A 19,732-nucleotide genomic window follows, 5' to 3' on the forward strand; every position below is an offset into this window, starting at 1 on the left:
TTAACGGACTTTTGTTCAAATTCATTATTTTCACGAATCCGTGTCCCCCGTGACAAAATCATATCCTTAACAATTAATGAGTATAAATTTGTTATGGTGTTATGAATTCAATAATGCAATGAAGAACGCTTACATTGGTTTCCAATGTAATTTGTTACCGCATTTCAAACCAGTTCGCAACACATAACATGTACAACAATAAAAACACAAGCACTGTGCAATGTACATCAAAACTATGACGTTGCACGTGATAGCGTGGAGCGTCATGCCCAGGGCTGACGTATGGATGGGCGTTTCAGGTTTGGAGTATGCGCACTGCGAACCAAATCATTCGGAAAGATGGCTGCGCAAACAGAGAATGGGATTCCGTTGAGTGCGGTAAGTTTTACCATTTTAACACCCTCCGTGATGATGCAAATCTGTTTTATTTGTATATAATTTGTATTGAGCTCTTTTACAGTCTGAATCGTGGGCGTACAGGTGATTGTAATCGGAGTTTAGATGGCATGTTGATGTTGGCGGGGAAACGTAGTAAACCATGCATACTGGAGGTTGGTAGTGCTGGTACCGACCTTATTCATAAACAACAGCAACGGCGTTGATGTCAGTAAATGTCGAATATGAAAGATAAATCCTTCAAGTTGAGAATTGTCACGTTTCTGGATAATTCAAGTTAACCGGAAAATACCTTCTGTTGTTTATCAAATGTTGAGTTCGCAGTATATATGTAAGCATTGTGAATTACTGTGATAAATGAGGAAGTCGATAACATCATTATAAAAAAAAAATAACAACACTGTATAGATACAAACTTTCACTGTACATGGGTAAAAACGCTAAATAAACAATCTACAAACGTGGATACTGTCTCGCAGTGTTGTAGCGATTCACATTCAGTCGCGGCTGTGCGTGAAATAAGACTAGCATTGCTTTTTTTTTTTTTAAGTTGCCATGCTTCCAATTTTGAAAAATAATAATAATAATAAAAAACGTCGGGGATGTCCATTGCATTTTTATTGGTTTAGTTTTCGCTTACCTTAGACGTTGTTTTTAGTAGTTAAGTGGCTTTACTTCCTTTTGAATTATAATTGTTTGCATGACTCGGTCATTATGGGGGTGTCTCTGTGTGTGTTGTTATGAGTCATGCGCAACGTTTTAGTCTGATACAGCGCTCATTTTGAATTTACACACGACAGGATGTATGTTAGTATTCTTACTGACATACTAGTTTTATTTTATGAGCCGCCGTTAATGACATAATTAAAACTGACACCTCATAGTACACAGTGAAGTCGCATACACTACACACTGAAATTGGTCAGTCTCCAATACTTGGTACCAAAATTGGGAACACAGTCAAAATGTTAAAATGACTTAATTGCATATATATGTTTAGTTATCAACTGTGCAAGCTATGCATTTATATAACAAGTAAGTTTTAAGATAAAAATGCCATTTTCAATTGACACAGTTTTATTCAATGACCACCATATTATTCACCATCTTTATTGTACTGAACCCGGCGTTTCAAATCTACCGATGTAACAATGTCGGAAACCAATGTGAAAAATGCTCACTACACAGGGAAATCGCATAAAAAAAAAAAAATATATATATATATATATATATATATATATATATATAAACAGCAGACAGGCTATTGTTTTCCTCAGGGGATATTCAAACAAAACTAATTACATTTGTATCTATTGTGTGATTATTACAATTAGTTAATTCACCGTCAGACCAAATATTGATGAGAACAAACCTTTCTTCATCCCTGCTGCAATCTGGCACATGGTGTGTCTCAAGCAACATAAATATGGCTAAACACACCTGAGGTGTGTCGCTGGGACCCGGGTCAACCCGGGTATGGCCCAGGTATGTGGTTTCACAGCATGCAGGATTGTCACCGGGGCAGCCAGGACCCGGGTACGACTGCCAGTGTGAAATTCTGCTTTAAAGTTGGTATATGATAACTTGTAAATCGAGTACATTATTTGGATCTGTTTTCTTTCTACACAAATGTATTTCAACTTTTCATTTAATAAAATGTACATCTAGAAAATATACTGAATTGAGATTACCAACCAAACTGAATTAAATAGAAGGCATTCTATAATTGATGTAGCCTGTACCCCAAATTCCAGTTCTAATGAATTACCTGTCCAAATAATAAAAAAAAAAAAAACACTGTCTGTATCTATACCAATTTTTCATGAGAGAGATATAGGGATTGTACATAATTCAACTCAATAATTTTGCATAATTAGATGCAAAAGACCAAACCATTGCAGTTCTTTAAATCTGTAAATAATATACCTCCTCAAATTTAAAATAATATTTTATAATATAAGAGGGCAATGATTGTACTAAAGCTTTAGTGTGGTAATCAGCATATTGAGATAATAGCTCAGTCACTGTTCCAGTTCCTGCCACGGTTGCCTGGTGGATTTAATAAATCTGTATGTATCTTGGGTAATTTATAAAATACTGTCCGTATAGGATTATTTTGTAACAAACAATCAAACTCCACATAAAATGCCAAGAAATAGAACTATATTAATCAAATGCCAGGGGAGATAACTATATATAAAATCCAGGGAATTTCTTTATTTTCCATTTACTTTCATAGACAAGCTGGCTAAAATACTAACACTCTGTTAGCTCCTCCTCCTCCTCATCTTCTGTTACATTCTCATTTTCATGGAGATGGCCAGATGTAGGTTTTCCAAATCCAACTGCAAATAGATTTGACTGTTGCTTTGGTTTCTTTCACGTTTTATTTAGGGTAAGTGAGACATATTTTGAGAATTATTTTTTATTTCTCATGCCGCCTAAGCTGATCAACTGAGCATGTCAAGGAAACTCAATGGCCTGTAGCGCAGCATCACTCCTGCAACACGAATAATTTTTTAAAAGCTGTGTAGTTATTTTAAACCCCCTGTCTGTGACACCTCAACACTTCTTTCATCCCTTGTTGTTGTTGGGGTTGAGGGAAATCTACTTGCTTTTAAAGTTTTTTAGTTTCTTAATTTTCTTTAAGTTCGCAATAGCTGTCTCTTCCGAACTGCAGACAACGCAGAATGAATTCAGAAGGATAATTTCCACTGTTTTACTCTAACTTGACTGCCTGGTGCGCGTTACTATGGAAACAAGAAAAGGGGTCTGGTTCCACAAAAGGGTTGGCTCTGCCAGATCAACAGGGCGGTGCAGAGTCTGACAGTTAAGCAGAAAGCCTTTACAACAGAAATGTGGCGACTTTACTGTAGTCTACTGGCCATATTAAAATTGAAGGTCGCATTTGGCGACCAGGCGACCTGATTTGAACCACCCTGTGCGTGGGTAAAACAAAATAATTAAAAAAATGAATTTGTGAACAGAAAAGTGCTTTAAGGAATCTTGACCCTAAATCATCAGTAGCAAGACAGTATGTAGGGTATGTGTATTCACTATGTAGTGTATGATATTTCAGTGTGTAGTGTATGAGGCGTCAGTTTGAATTGCCACTAACGACGCCTCATATTATTTACTAGTTGATTATGCAATGGTTAGACATGAACCTTATTTTTCTCAAAACTTGATTAAACATGTATGGAAGCTCATTGGCTACATAAAGAAACAAATATTTGTTGCATTATTACGAGGTAATATTGCGTTATATTACAATAGGGAGGGTTTTTGCTCTTAGAGAAAGAGTGGAGAAAAACAGACTGAAGCTATTTTTAATATTTTAATTACTCCATGTATTGGTTATTATAGTTGTACTGTTAGTATGTTATTTAAATTTACTTGCAAATGTGTTCCAAACTGCACTGAAAGAAACATTTCCTTAAAGTATGTTATACATTTGTTGAGGTGGGTTGGGATCATGGGGAACCTTTGGTGTATATTGAAGAATTTAGAGAACCAGTCAAGCTGCAAGGCTAGAAACGCCCCTGCAATCTGTATAGCGCTGAAAAAGTCTCTAGATTTTGAATTTCTAAATTATTTTAAAATGTTTCCACCTCCCTCAAAGACAATACCTAAAGTGATCTATTCCTGAGCGTTGCGGACTCTAGACAGTACCGTAAAATGTTTCCATTCAAAACGTTTGTTAAAAAAAAAAAACACTAACAAATTGCGTTTGTGTAGAATTGAGAATAATTAAGCTTGCCATAGATGAATTTTGCTTTAAAACGTCTATGGATTACAGACTAGAAACTGCACTTGTCAGATATCTTGCATCAAGTGCCACAAAATCAACATTTTACACAAGCAAAGCATGTCCATCTGTTTGCATGTGTTTGATAAATTCAGCAAAATATAATTCTGAATGGCCTCTTGCATGATTTACATTGACATTTCTTCATTAGTGTTTGTTTTAACAAATACCTCGAGGTCCCCATATTCTGTGGTCTTCGCAGTCATTGCCGTGCCACAGTCACACTGGTCTTGAGCACTGTTTTTTTCTTCCTACTGCACATATGTTGCTGTTCACTTTTTTCATTATTTTTTATTCATTGTTTCTTTTAAAGCTGTTCTGAGTTAAGTTTCACGTTAACAGGACATGGTACACAAATGTTACACCTAGAAAATCAGCTTTTTCTATTTTGTTATATTTTTGTCCTGTCCACAATGTTACTGTAGTTATTACATTTTTGCTACTGTTCAAGCAATGTATTGTTTGATATTATTAAACATTGATACCCTGATAACATGGGTATGTAGTTGTTTTACACCTCTAATACACAGGAATTTGCATGTAAAGCTACATGTTTTAAAAAATATGTTTTTTTGTGAGTCCTGTTTGCAACACACCAAAAAAAACCCTGTTAATATGCAGAGCCTGGCATAGACTTTTATTGCAGAAAGAGGTACCACTAGTATCAATAATGTCTTCCATTTTACCTGCGGCTTGTTTGCTTATGTAAGGCAATCATTTAAATGCTGGTGAACGTCCTGTCTGCAACAGGTACGTTCTTGTGTTTTCACCCTTGATCAAATGATCACCCCACTGCCATTAACATAAGCCACATCAGTATATTTATTAAAGGACTGGGGAACCACCCTGGATTGCAAAAACCGCCTATCCGTGGTTATTCGGAAATTAACCCTTTTTATAGGTGGTGGATGCAGTCCCTGTTACTGTAAAATATTCTGTCAAATTGGACTGAATGGGAATCCTGGTGCATTTTTTTAGGTTTAATTTGAGGCAGACAGTTTCCCTGTTACTATACATACAGTAAGTGTGGGAGTACAATGCCTCATTAATGTTCTATTTATCTTCTTGTTTCAGCTTTGTCCGAAGTTTCTGCATACAAATTCTACCAGTCACACCTGGCCCTTCAGTGCCATTGCTGAGTTGATAGGTGAGCACTGTATTTAAAAATGTAACCTGTGAATTTAGCTGTGGAGTCTGACTACTTCATGTTAAGAACAGACTACTTTAATCTGACTTCCATAAGAAAGTCAAATGCTGTATTAATTTTGTATATATTTATTTCCAGATAACGCATATGATCCAGATGTGAATGCTAAGCAGCTGTGGATTGACAAGACGCTGATTAATGGTCAGAATTGTTTGACTTTCATGGATAATGGAAATGGAATGGATCGGGACAAGATGCACAAAATGTTGAGGCGAGTATTTTTAAAGTATGATGAATGCAGCATATGCTGTCAAAGTGTACACATGTGGGTGCTAAACCTTATATTAAAGACAACAGGGATTGTACAGTGTTGTAGCTGATGGCAGTAATTGGAAGGTGTACTCAATCTATATATGCTACGCGTGACCACAACAGGGAACCTGAAACTCGCTCAATCCTTTCAACTCTCCGCACTGCAGGCATCCTCATCAAGATCAACACTACTTGAGGTTTGTTTATATATATATATATATATAGATATATATATATATATATACAGAAAACCACTTGTTCAATTGTGAATAAAATAGCTAAGGACCTTTCTTAGCTTAAGTAAAAGTGATTATCAGAATCAGGTGTCATATGAAAGTTTCTGTCGTATCGCACGTAATTCTGTTTTTTGCGTGAATATACGGTAGATGTAGCACGTGGATTTTAACTTTCATATTGATCACTTTTTAATTTACAGCTGTATGTTACTGATCTACTTGTTTATTTTTCTTACAGCTTTGGCTTCAGTGACAAATTTGCTGTGAAGGGCCATGTTCCAGTTGGATTATATGGAAATGGATTTAAATCTGGTTCTATGCGCCTGGGAAGAGATGCGCTCGTTTTCAGTAAAAACGGCACAAGCATGAGCATAGGCTTTCTGTCTCAGAGCTACCTTGAAGCCATCAAATCAGAGAATGTGGTTGTACCTATAATAACCTACTACCTGGGCCAACATATCCTTTTGATTGTAAAGTGTTTTCCCTAAATGTTTTGTTAATTTAGAGCTTGTTACTTGAAAGCTGAGGGACTGGCACAGTGGTGCTCCATCGTGATGCTCTAGAGGCGTGGCACTCTGTAATGTAATACCCCATAGCTGTCCGCTCTGCACTGCAGCTGACTCTGTAGAAGACATTCAAAGGTAGCAGCTGTGGCAATTTAACATTAGCCAGTTTAGTTCTTGTGAGAAATCTTTGAAAGCCAGTAATTAAAAAAAAAAAAAAAAAAAAAAAAAAAAAAAAAAACACAGCTAGTTTCCACGTGGTCTTATTCTGTACTGCTATATAAACTCATGTGACCTTGTTTAAGACACAATGAAGAGTTTGCAGCACACCATTTCTTGCTTGTGCGAGTGTGTACAGTTCCAGAAAATACTCCTTAACTTGCTACATTACGCAAGAGCAGAGAAGAATCCCAGGCAAGTTTAAATGCAATACTGCAGTATTCGCTGTTCTCTTCTGAAAGTGCACTCATTTCAGAACTGGAAGCCATTATAGGGCAGCGTGGAACAAGGATCATTATTTGGAATTTAAGAAAGTAAGTTAATAATAATAATGATATTTATTCATGTTCAGCCAACAATTATTTTTATATAATACAGGTTTATCAAAGTACATGTCAAACACATTTATTGGAGCGCTAAAGTTAACAGGACCCCTAACTTTGTCAGATGGATAATCCAGTTTACTGACTTAATAGATCATTTACAAATCAGTTTTATTACACTTTGTTTTAACACACACCATATTCAGGTCTATACACAGGTCCCTACATTCACACATAACAGCTATTGTCTTTTAAAACCTGTCCTTTTATACCTGCCTAGCTCGTTAAATAACAAACAGGTGTATTAACTGATTGCCAGTCAGTGTTCTTGGATAACTGAGGCATTCTGGGAGATGTAGTTTTTCATTCCTCATTTAAACAGAACTAAGAACTACATTTATTTTTCAAACATATTTTTTTAACGCATACCTTGCGTTCCAGGGTAAAGACTGCATACTATTCAGGGTCCTATGTATCTCCCTTCTGTATTTTTACCCCATATTATACCACAGCATACATCATTTTAATGTGACTCATTCTGCTCTGTTTATGATGAGGCATCTGACATTTTTCAGGTCTAATGAAGGAAAAACAGAATTTGATTTTGATGCAGACAAATACGACATCAGGATCCCAGCTGACGTGTTGGATAACACAAATGAGAACTACAAGAGGCAAGAAAGAATGGACCAGACTGTTCCAGAGAGTGACTACTCATTACGGGTGAGGAGGGGAAAAAGGCACATTTGTTTTGTAACCCTTATTATCTATTATATGACCTTATTCTCCACCTTGAGGGGGAGGATAATACCCAAAGCGGCATTGCAAAACAAAATAGCACAAACAACATATTGTACTACTTTGATTAAAAAAAATAAAAAAATAAAAATAAATGACATTTTTGGCAAGTAGAGTGATATCTGTATTTATCATACTTTTAATAAGCAGGGTTAGAAACTCGCACTAGTCCTGTACACGGTCCAGGGTTAAGTATGTTTTTGAAATGATCAGGAGCCAGGAGTTTCAGCAATCACCTATAACTGCATGAACATTATATTGATAACAGATTGTTGTCTGTACTTTGCTTAGAATGTTTAGCATCTTCATTAAAAATAAAATGTTTTAAAACCACAACTTCTGTCTTTTTCAGGCCTACTGCAGTATCTTGTACCTGAAACCCCGGATGCAGATTATTCTCAATGGGCAAAAAGTGAAAACGCAACTAATTTCTAAAAGTCTTGCATACATTCAAAAAGATACCTACAAACCGTCATTTCTGGTATCCTTTGTATCACACAGAACCAACTGTGCGTTTTTTAAAGTTGTAATGTTTCATTGAGCATTCTTGATTTTAACTTTTTTGTAGGATTTCAAACAGCGTCTTTACAAGCTGTATTCCATGATTCTCTTAAACTTCAATTACAGGTGGTGTCCAGTGGAAATTAAACTTCTGGGTATATCAATGATAATGATATTTGTAACATGTCTATTTAGTTCATGTTTACAAACCATTTGATCTAAATATGTCGTACCCATTGAATTATACTACAGGGATGCTTTGCTCTTGTTGTTTTTGTTATGTGCTATTTGTGTGTGTTTATGAATTCTAGAGAATTAACACATCTTCAGTTACATCAAAGGAGCACTCTGCATACCTCTACATGGAGTCTAGGAAGGACCCTGAAATGGTCTGGAAATAGGAAAACGCTAGCAAACATTGCTTTAACTTGTTTTTCCTAAACTTTCTGATCAGAAAAGCAAAAATGTTGTCATGACTTTTGGCTATAACACAAAGAGCAAGGAGCAGTACGGTATTATGATGTACCACAGAAACCGCCTCATTAAAGCCTACGTGCGGGTCGGAGGTCAGCTCAAGGTAGGTGTACAAAAGGAACATTACTGGAAGATTGTGCATGTAGGTTTGTAGGGCTGTGATAAGATTAGCTGTTGATAATAACCCTATTGCATTTTAATTTTAATTTTATTTTTATAGGCCAGCCACGAAGGTGTTGGGGTAATTGGAGTCGTTGAATGCAATTTTTTGAAACCAACTCATAACAAACAGGATTTTGACTACACCAATGAATACAGGTAATGTATTTTTTAGGACACAGACATTTGTATGAGGTATTCCTGGTGAACTGATTAATTATTGGCAACCAGACTAATTAAGTAGGAATAATTTTTGGCAACCTGGCTCCACGGAATCAAACTACGTTTAGAAAAAGCCATTATAATTACAAAAGCTAAGACTCTGGAACTGGAATTATTACCTTATATGGAAAGTGCACCACAGACCCCTACTGCATAAAAGACTACATAAGCCCAGCCAAAAAGGAGCACAATGCTCTCTAACTCTGAAAAACCAAAGGTATCATAAAATGTACATTTCACTAATACATACTCAAAGGTTAACATACTGTGTTACAGTGAGGATGTCCACATTTAAGGTTTTATCATTCATCATGGTACTGTGATTTAAGGTTGGATATTTATGTAACTATACTAATAATGTTAATCGTACTAAATAATAATTAGGTAGTTGTTGTACACAAGAAAAAACTTGAATATGCATTTGTAGAAGCATAACTGTACTGCAGTTTTTATATTTACAGTAACTTTTGGTTCATCCCTGAATTAAACCTTAACCCTTTGCGTTCCTATGTCGGACCTAGTCCAACATTGCAATTATTCCTATCTGGTCCAATCAAAAAAATGCAAAAAACAGGTTTCTAGTCGTTTTTTCGCTGGAAGAAGCCAAGAAAACCATTCAATGGCCGAGTGGGAGCGACAGGAGCAGAGACAAGCCTGGAAAAGAAAAAAAGGGGGGGTATCTCATGATTAGTCATACTTGCCCTTGGCATCAGATAGGGGCGGCCATAAGGAAACAAGCTGCCTGTTACTGAATCAGCGCACAGAGAATAACACAGACATTTGCAGAGCTTTTTTGAGATGTTATAGTAATAAAATAATGACTTGGATCGCATTATTGAGGAATTTGGTGATAAAACGAGTGATCAGGAGATGATCGATCGATCGGTATGTACGACATTATTATTATTATTATTATTATTATTATTATTATTATTAATAATTTCTTAGCATATGTGAAAGCTGTAGCGAACGAAAGGGTGGGGCGGGGCTGGAGATGCCAGTGAGTGCTTTGTTGATATGCAGGGCCTTTTAAACCTGTTTGACTGTGGAAAAAAATACTTTTAAACAGCGCGTCTAAAATTAACTGCGCGCGTGAAAATAAATTGGACCTGATGCGCCTGACATGCACTTAATAAATGGACTGCAAAGGGTTTTAACCCTTTCAGAACCAAGCATTTTTCAGTGGGTTGCTTCCCCAGGACCAAGTGTTTTTTGGCTGTAATTTACTCTCTTCCTATAAAGTCACTAAAAATCTATTTTTTACAGTAGCATCTTGGAAATGGTGTCCTTTTTTTCAGTACTTCAGAAACCATGCAAACTTTTTTTTTCAACACAATATTATTTATTTTTTTAATTTTTTTGTTAATGTTAAATATTTATTATGTATTCGTCTTAGAGATACATGTATAAAAACGCGTTATGCTATGACCGGACGGACCTTACAATACTTCCTCAAGGTTTTGTTGAAAAATATTGATATTTGGGCAAATTATAAGACATTGTGTCACCTGCGTGATTGCAATGACATAATACACGTTTATTCTCTGGGTCTTTATACTAAGTAACGGACACTACTCGATTTAGTTTCTCAAAATAAATATTTATGAATAAAATAGTTATTCATTCCATTATCATCAGTAATAAGGAAAAAAAACGTATATACGATAAATTTAATTCATGAAATAGTATCTGCTTATATCCACTCGTTTCTTGATATTTATGAATTTTGTAAATACATATATATTAAAACATGAGACGGAATAAATAATAAGTAGCAATGCCTTTGCTCACTGCCTGCCTTCTGAAAGCCTTTTTCTTTCTGTAGATAGAGTAGTGAATGATTGACATTATTTTAAATATATTGCCAAAACCCAGGTTTATCGGTTTCAAAAAATGGGGGTGTTTATTCGGTTTTTGGTTAAAACTGAAAACTTCAAGCCCTAAGTTTAATCTGTTACATTCTCCACATGAAACCTAATTGGATAAAATAGTTAGATAAAACATAACGAGTAATTGTTACTATAGTTACACAACCTTTCAAGAGTAACTGAAAAGTTAGACTACCTCGTTATTTACATGAAGAGCTTTTAAGTAAACTTGCAGACTGTAGAAAAGTATATTTAGGTCAGTTAGATTGAAGGTTTGATACTATTGATTATCTTTGATGCATAAGAGTTATTTCTGACTTTTTAGATTTTATGTTCTTTCGTTTTTTTGTATTCAATAAACTGCTGCTATTAATTGCACTTTCCTTGTCTAGTAGGTGTTTATAGTAAGTCCTAGATCTATCCGAACTTAAATATTAGATTGGAAACTGCTCAATTTCTACACTTCCTTTAATTGCTTCGTGTGTTCTTTTAAATCTAAAATGTACTATAGTCTCAAACCAAGCCGCATACAACATGCCAGAAAGTGCTTTATTGTTGTAGATGTTTTCAGTTTGCCCAACGTGATAACTTAAGATTTTGAAATGAATTACATTCGACTTTATTTGGTATATTTTTTTCAGACTAACCATGCAAGCCTTGGGTACTAAACTCGGAGATTATTGGAATGAAACTACATACAAACGAAAGAGAGAGGACCCAACCAGCAGTGTACCATTAGAGGATACAAAGTAAGTGGCAGCCTTCAAAAAAAGATACTGTATTTAAATAAAAAAGGGGGAGACAGTGGGTGATCAATTTATCCATGGATTGATATTGGTTACAAGTGCACTGAAAAGTTGCAATTTCAGCAATCTTAATAGGATGACCTTTATTGACTTACTTTGCTATCAATTTCATCTATTAGCAGCTTAAGTAGTTTGATGAATAACAGAAGTTTAAGCACTTTACAGACCTCTACATGAGTAACAAATGTATTTTTGTCTGTGTGATAAAATGAAGGTAGACCCCCCCCCCCCCACCCCCAAGCTGAGATTCAAAATGAACATCTTTGAATGTATACGCCAAAAAATATGCTAGATCAAATGCAACAAACTAGAACAGTATTCACTTGTCACAAGTTGAATTGATTTTATTTATTTTTTAACAAAGATTGCATGTGTAAAAGATAAACACACCTATATAATGCAATTTTAAATGTAACTATTTCTCCTCCAGTATAACAACACGTTGCTGCTGTTCTGTTTGTCTTACAGGAAGCGCCCTGATCAGAACTGGGTGCAGTGTGACAGTTGTTTGAAATGGAGAAAACTTCCTGATGGCATTGATCCAGATAGACTGCCTGAAAAATGGTACTGCCAAATGAACCCTAATACACAGTTTAGGTGAGTTAGAAAGACCTTCAAGGCTTTTTAATGTCTCTACTTTGATTGCTCTAAAACAAGTACTCGTGGTGGAGTGTAGCTGTCTGAAAAAATGATTTTATGAGCTAAACCTCCTTCTTTTTCCAGGAACTGCTCTGTAGAGGAAGAACCAGAAGATGAGGATGAAATCCATGCCACCTATGAGAAAACCTACAGACAGTATGTTTCAGTTTTACCAACCCCACTATATACACAGCCCTGAATTAGTAAAGAAATAGGCTGAGATCTGTACATTATTGGATGCTGCTTTTGGTTTTGTTTGGGTGTAGTGTACTATATGGGTTAATAATTCAGCTTTTCTTCAGTGTTTACAAATATTTGCAAATGAAGGTACAAAAGTGAGCAATATCTAATCCTCCCCCCCCGCACATAATTTAGCACACCTACATTTTTCAGAGTCTGGAATTCAGTATAGCTGATGTGTCTATTTTTATTTATTTATTTATTTTTTCCCAGGGAGAGGAGTAATAGGATCAGGCAGGAGCTAACTAGACAGCAGGTAAGAACTAAATGCTCTTTAACATCCTGACTCTAATGGCTTTCATTCTTGCTGTCATTGAGTATTTACTCTATATCAAAGTCATGATTGCAGAATGTTGATAGTTTATGCTAATTCCATTGTGGCACCACAGTTTTGGTTCATATTCACCCACCCAATAACACACATTTATCATTTTAGATGGATGAAGAAAGGAGGAAATCAGAAATGCAAACAATGTTTTCAAAACTCAGAAAAGAAAAAGAAGCACTACAAAGGGATCATGAGGCCCTGAAGAGAAGATTGAGTGAGAATGTACGTTTACAGAAATACCATTCTCTTTCATTAGGAGGCTTGAAGCACTAATCCATGTTTGTTTATATATTTTTGTGACATCTTGAGAGCGCTTATTATTTATTTATTTGTTTGTTTGTTTGTTTTTTATTTTTTATTCTGGTGTTTCCAGTATAGTAGTGTAACAAAAATAAATGTATTTTAAGGTATACAAAGTGATTTGAAATTCTGTTTCTGAATTTGCTTGTCTCATGTAGAATTGCAGAATAACAATACCCAGTCACAGCTCGTCCATCGTTACTGCTTCAGGCAGTAACAACACAACCTTGCAGATCATAGATGTCCGATCGTTGGCTGCTACGAGAAGTCCAAGGTACTTGTATAAAGAGGACTTTGGTTCTGCAAAGGATTTTTTTTTCTCTCAACTACATGCTGTATAAATGTGCTACTCCTTCATGCATCTGGGACTGATATTTCCCTTACTTGGACTGAGCTGTCGTAAATGACCAATTCTCACACATTGTCTGCACTGAGGTAAACTGTATACAGTACATATATCGAATATCAAATGCATTGTGTTTAAAACTCAGGGAGATGATGAGAGTGTGTGTGTAGTGTTACTAAAAAGTATTTCAGAGTGGGACATTTGTTGTCGGTTTTACCTAACCTACTAGCTTAGATAATTGGTTGCTCTTTTTAAATATATGCCAGTGATTTTAATGAGCAAGCTGTCTCACAGGAGTCCCACAATGCTATCCATGTTAACTGACGGAGTGGAGAATGTCCCTTGTTTACTTAATATCTTGGTTAAAAAAAAAAACATTGCAAAATATTTGATAAATGCAGTGTTCATGATTTACCTCAAATTGGTTTCTGCAACTACCTACTGCAGACTACAAAATAAACATCAAAACTTGCAGGATTATGTTAACCTTTATTGAACCAGAAAGTCCATAGCGTAGCATGGAAAGTTGGCAATACAGTGCTACACTTACATTTTTCAGCTAATTAAAAATGAAAGAATACCTAGATACTGCAAATGGATTCAATGTATGGGAAATAGCAAGCAGTCATACAAGACTGTTGTTTTTTTTTTTTGTTTTTTTTTTTTTTAGGCTAACCTGTCTCTAACTGTTGTCTGTCTTTAAAACTATGACCTCATACAAAGAAAACTCAAGGGTTTAATTTGGTCTTGGTCAATGATCATCTTAAAATATTTCTGTTGTTCTGGCTTACTCTGTTAGAGATTGCACTGGCATTCTTTCCTTGAGATGCTCTTGCATTAAAGCTAAACTGTATTTTACTGTACAGTGACAAAGCCTAAATCGGATACCTGCTGCATTTACCAACCTAACCAAATAATTTCATTTTCTTGTGTTCTCAGCATTAAACGAACAATGCCTGTGGACACCGGCAACCTGAATTTGAAGAAGATGAAAGTGAATGGAGTCAGTGAAGAGGGGGAAACTTCCATAGAAGACAATGATATTGTTATAGTTGAAACAAAGAGCACCCCAAAACCCTGTAGGAAGCTTGACATTTCCAGGGTCAAAGTGGAACGCAGGGACAGCCTGGAGCACATCGGCATGCGCATGGAATGCTCCGATGACAGCCACTTGGAGTCAGAGAATGGATGCCCCAGTGTCTCCTCTCCTCTGGAGCAATGCAGGTCCATGACGACTCAGACAGAGGGCAAACCCCACTTGATCCCGAAAGAGGAGGACAACCTTCCTCGGGATGTTAGAGACATGGCTAAAGAGGTGAAGGAGAACGTAAAAAGTGATGAAGAGCGTTGGAAGAAAACCCTGGTGGCGGCCCAGGTGCAGCAGGATGAGCTAATGGTGCTATTAGACACCACATCCCAGGAAAGGGACGACTATAAGAATCAGGTTCACACTCTGACATGCCAGATAACCGATTTACAGACACAGCTTCATGAATTACAACAGAAGTACTTGAAGAAAGAAGTCTGCCATCAATACACTGAGATCGACTGCCAGATTCTGGGAGAGATGACAATGCCAGGGTCAGATTTTTGCCGGCTGAGCCAAGTGGAGATGGCAAAAGTTTATGAGCAAACACTGAAGGAGATGGAAGAGTTGAGGGAGCAATGCAAAGTACAGGAGACTGTGAAAGCTGATTGCAGTAAATGTGCTTTGTCAGAGAAAAGTAACAACAATGATGATGAACTAGCCTTACAGCTAGATGACCTATTCAGACAGCTGGATAAGTGTATGCAGGAAAATAAAGGATACAAGGCTGAAGTGAGTATTCGGTTAATCTGTGAGAATATAAATACATTAAAAGTGGTTGGTAAAGGCTCTACAAGTGAGAGCAGAATGACCAAAATTAGTTCAAAACCATGCAATGTTAATTGCCTTTTTCTTTTGCACTGTTTATGTAGCTTGAGGTGCTTCGGCAAGAGAAAGCTCGGGTCATGCCACAATGTGAAGAGTTAAGGAAGGCCATTGAAAATCTGAGATCTGAAAAGCAGAAAAGTCAAGAAAACAAGGGCTGCAGCTCAACTATGCCTGAGGATGTCGTGGGCAACTCTGAAGAGAGTTGGTAAGAATTTAGAATAAACGTGGTTTAACCAATCCGCTCTTCAGTTTTTTTATATCCTGTTTCTCTCCCACGTAAAGTAATCCCTGTTTTTTGTTGGTGCTTGTGGACATGCTTTCATATTTATTGTAACTGCTAATATAAGATTTCAGTTTAATCATCTGTTACTTTTGTAGACAGACATGGAACCTCAGTAAATTAAAAATCAGGTGAATTGAAATGGCTGCACTCAGACATAGTTTGGGAACCACAGCCTAAACAGTCTCAGATATTAGTTAAATCAGAGATGAAAATCTCTGCTGATTGGTGTTTTTCTGCTTTTACTCCATCCCCCGTGGCTCTTGATGTGATCAATGCAGATCAGGGTTGGTTCCTGATGTGTTTATTTTTTTTATATATATATAATTTTTTCTTTAAAACTATTAACACATTTGTGACAGTTGGTGAGGTTTGTATTTTTTTATTTTATTTTTTTACATGAAACAAAAAATAAGGCGCAATTTCACTAAGGCGGTTGTTTTTACATTGCACTTGCAGACGGCTGTCTTGGCAAGTTGCTAATTCATTGGTCCACAAACAAGTACTGTGAATTAAACAGTTGGGGTGCAGTGCTGCAGTTCACATGCAGAAAATTACGAAAATATTAGAACTTGAGAAAGAGAAATTAAAAACGAGTCTGGGTGGGCCTGGTTAGAAAGAAAAGTAACGGTGTTCATTGGAAAGAAGCAAGAAAAAGTAAAAGTGCCCACAGGAGAATGTTTTCGGAAAGTTGATGTACCGGGAAAAGTGCTATGCATTATGGATCAAGAGGGATACAAGACGTTGGAAAGCCAACTTACATAGCATAAGCAATTAGTGTTTGTTTTTATAGCACTATTTTCTTACATCTTTTTATTCATGGTAACAAAATGCACAAGTAAGAGAATTATAGATTTCACTTGAAACTAAAATATATATTTTACCTCCACTTTACTTGACTGGATACTTACAACACCTCATTTTGCTGGGCAGGTGCTATTTTGTTCACTCAAGTATTGGCATTTCTGGATTTGTTAAACCAGCAGTTAAAGTTCACTTATTTGGTATACATTGTAATCTTAACTTCATTCAGTTATTATTAACTTCATTCAGTTACTTATTTTCTTAATGTATTGTGGTTTTGTTCTACAGATTGCTGTTACGAATTTATTTCAGTGCATGAAGCCTTCTGCTTTTATTTTGTTGGTTGTCTTTTTTTATTTATTGCCAATGATAGTAGTCGGATATATATATATATATATATATATATATATATATGTGTGTGTGTGTGTGTGTGTGTGTGTGTTAGGCTGTTCTCTACACTAAATCAGTCTTGTTTTGTTTTGACACAGGAGACTGAGGTCCCTTCGGATTAGTGTAGGGAAGTTGCTGGTTAGCTTTGTTCCCGCTCTGGATTTGCAGCAAGTGAACTATGAGAGTGATGTTATTGATGAGATTTTGGACCAAGTGTTGGATCAAGTGACGTTAACCAGCGCAACATGAAAAAATGCAAAGAAAACCAGCCACTCTGCCTTGCAGACAAAGACATCTCTTCTTTTACAAGATGGGATCTCTTTTTTTTTTTTTTTTTTTTTTGAGAATTTAAACTTGTAACTGAATGTAAATCAACCAACGTATATTGTACTTTATACCTTTTTGTTATTTTTCTGTTGTGATTCTGACATTTTATCAGTAAAATCTGATACGTTTATTACTTCAGGTTTAAATGAATAAAAACTAGTATTAAGTTTTCTTAAGAACATAAGAGAATATTGAAAATGAAAGAAATGTGTCTGAATAAGTAATTCCTGGTAGACAAACATATCAGACAATATCTTTTCCATGTCAGTAAAATATTTGGATTATATGCCAGAACTTGAATTATTGTTTTCTTTATACATTTATCAGAGAGGATAATACAATTAACATCTGAAAATTAAAATACAGTACAATATATACTAAATTCATTGTAGGATGTCTGTAGGTATACAGAACTAGGTAGAATGTCTCATGGTAAGTTTCATACATTTTTATTCTAAGAAAAGCTATTTTTTATGTTTGATTTTAATTGATGCTGTAAATAGAAATATTTTTATATTTAACTAGTCATGAATCTTCCAATCTGAAACATTACAGTTTGAAACATTTCATTTGTCTTTCAAACAATGCAGTAAATGTCAGATCTTTTAAAATCCTCTCCCTTACCAATGGAGTTAAGGGATTTCACGTTTTAAAAACAAGTTTCCTACAGGATGATCATTGTTTAATATAATTATGTTTAAAAAAAATACATTTTCACTGCCACTTAGTTGTTATTTGCTCATGTTAAACTTAAGTTAAAATGTGAACTGGACTGGTTAAAAGAATAATAATTTTAAAAAAACCAAAAAAAAACCATACCACAAATAACCTTTAAGGGCACATGTTTTGCATAGAAATTTAATTTCCGAATATCATTAAATTTACAGTTACATGCATGCAGTTTATACTGCATTTTAAATTACCGTACTGGAAAACAACATTCACAGTACATTTATGTACTGTGCTGTATTTCAAGCAGTAAAAAAAATGCATTAAAAGAAAAATGGCAAACCATCCGCTTGCAACACTGTTGGTGGATGTTTCATAGCTAAAACAATAATGTAAATCACTTCAAGGTAAACTATGCAGATTAGCCTGGCAATTCTTCATGTATTAATCCCTGTTTACATTGTCTCATGGTTAATCTGGTCAGTCATGTCTGATCCAGCAGTAAAACTGAAAATTGAGGCCAGTGATGCCTGGTCAGACTTCACTGATCAGATATTTGAAACTCAAGCATGGTCAGCTTTTCAGGCGGCTTATTTTTTTTACTTCATTTGTTTGACCGTGTAAAGTTATTTTCATACAAATACAATAGGTATTAAACCACATATAGTTCAGGCTCAGAACTGAACCAAGTTCTATGACCAGGTGTATTTAGTAATCAAGTTGCTCTTTTGGTGTTCCCTCCTGCACATTTTCTAACTTTTAAAAACATAGAAAGGGCATGCCTTTTCTTTTTTTTTTTTTATTGTTTGAATGTTGTCAGGTTCCAGAGATCACTTTCGTGTTTAAAACGTGTTGCTTTAACAAAAGTTGTACAGTTTCCGTTTCTTATTTTATACATGTTCTCTGGAGCAATTTTTTTTTATTTGTATTCTTGGAATATAAAGGGTTGTGTAATAGTTTAATTTTACAGATAAATGTATCTTAAGATCTCTGTACAGCAATTTATTTGTAAATCAATGTGTTTTGATTTTATTGTGCTGTTATTATGCCTTTTATGTTTATAAGATTCTTTATTGAATTAAATTAAATTTAAAGGTTCAGGTGCCAAAGTTTTTTTTTTTTTTTTTTTTTTTTTTTTTTTTTTTAAATATAAATCTAAGTAAAAGTGTGTGTGTATTATTCTAGAGTGTGTGTATTATTCTTGTGTGTGTATTATTCTGTGAAAAGATGCATGATCATCATGGGGGACAACAGCATAGGGTGAACATTATAATAGTGAATACACAGATAATGCAAAACAGTCACTTTAATTAGCAGACCCCTTGGCAGCTGAATGATCTCAAACCACCACACAGCGACTTACTACATGTAAGTATAGTTTGGCAGTTTGGGACTGACTAGTGTTCTATATGGTACAGCAAGCTGCAGGTTTTGGGATTGTATCTTTATAGAGCAGGGGTGGCCAACCCTGGTCCTGGAGAGCCACAGTCCAGCAGGTTTTATAGGTAACCCTTAATCATTAACTTGTAATCATTAAAGACTTGGAACAATTTAATTTTGACTAGATAAGCATCCCCCCCAATTTATGTAGAAATTTGTTCAATTATGTAAGTTAGATATAATTTGGAACAAAAAACCGAACACCCTGCAGCTCCTGACCACTCCTGATTTAATTGAACAATTTAACTTGTTAAGTTGATCAAATTACATTCAGAAATTAAA

The 19,732-nt window shown here is 35.5% G+C and overlaps 1 protein-coding gene across 1 annotated transcript; it reads left to right on the forward strand.

The window, feature by feature from the left end:
* Window positions 1-257: 257 nt before the first annotated feature.
* On the forward strand, window positions 258-19,119 carry LOC117406134 (MORC family CW-type zinc finger protein 3-like). The gene is made up of 18 exons (XM_059029984.1): window positions 258-378; window positions 5,279-5,351; window positions 5,490-5,622; window positions 6,138-6,353; window positions 6,792-6,935; window positions 7,520-7,667; window positions 8,095-8,223; window positions 8,698-8,820; window positions 8,938-9,035; window positions 11,608-11,715; window positions 12,241-12,369; window positions 12,496-12,567; window positions 12,865-12,907; window positions 13,088-13,201; window positions 13,438-13,553; window positions 14,565-15,444; window positions 15,585-15,745; window positions 17,113-19,119. Exons 1-18 carry the CDS (start codon window positions 283-285, stop codon window positions 17,261-17,263), a joined length of 2,934 nt encoding a protein of 977 aa, XP_058885967.1. The 5' UTR covers window positions 258-282; the 3' UTR covers window positions 17,264-19,119.
* The last annotated feature ends 613 nt before the right edge of the window (window positions 19,120-19,732 follow it).

The sequence above is a fragment of the Acipenser ruthenus genome, chromosome 9 (genome assembly GCF_902713425.1).
Source record: "Acipenser ruthenus chromosome 9, fAciRut3.2 maternal haplotype, whole genome shotgun sequence".
Lineage (NCBI taxonomy): Eukaryota > Metazoa > Chordata > Actinopteri > Acipenseriformes > Acipenseridae > Acipenser > Acipenser ruthenus.

Coding starts and splice junctions, on each gene's coding strand:
- LOC117406134 (XM_059029984.1), top strand. CDS start 283: ATGGATGGGCGTTTCAGGTTTGGAGTATGCGCACTGCGAACCAAATCA. Junction 8,821..8,937: donor GGGTCGGAGGTCAGCTCAAG/GTAGGTGTACAA, acceptor TTATTTTTATAG/GCCAGCCACGAAGGTGTTGG. Junction 12,908..13,087: donor AGGAGCTAACTAGACAGCAG/GTAAGAACTAAA, acceptor TTATCATTTTAG/ATGGATGAAGAAAGGAGGAA.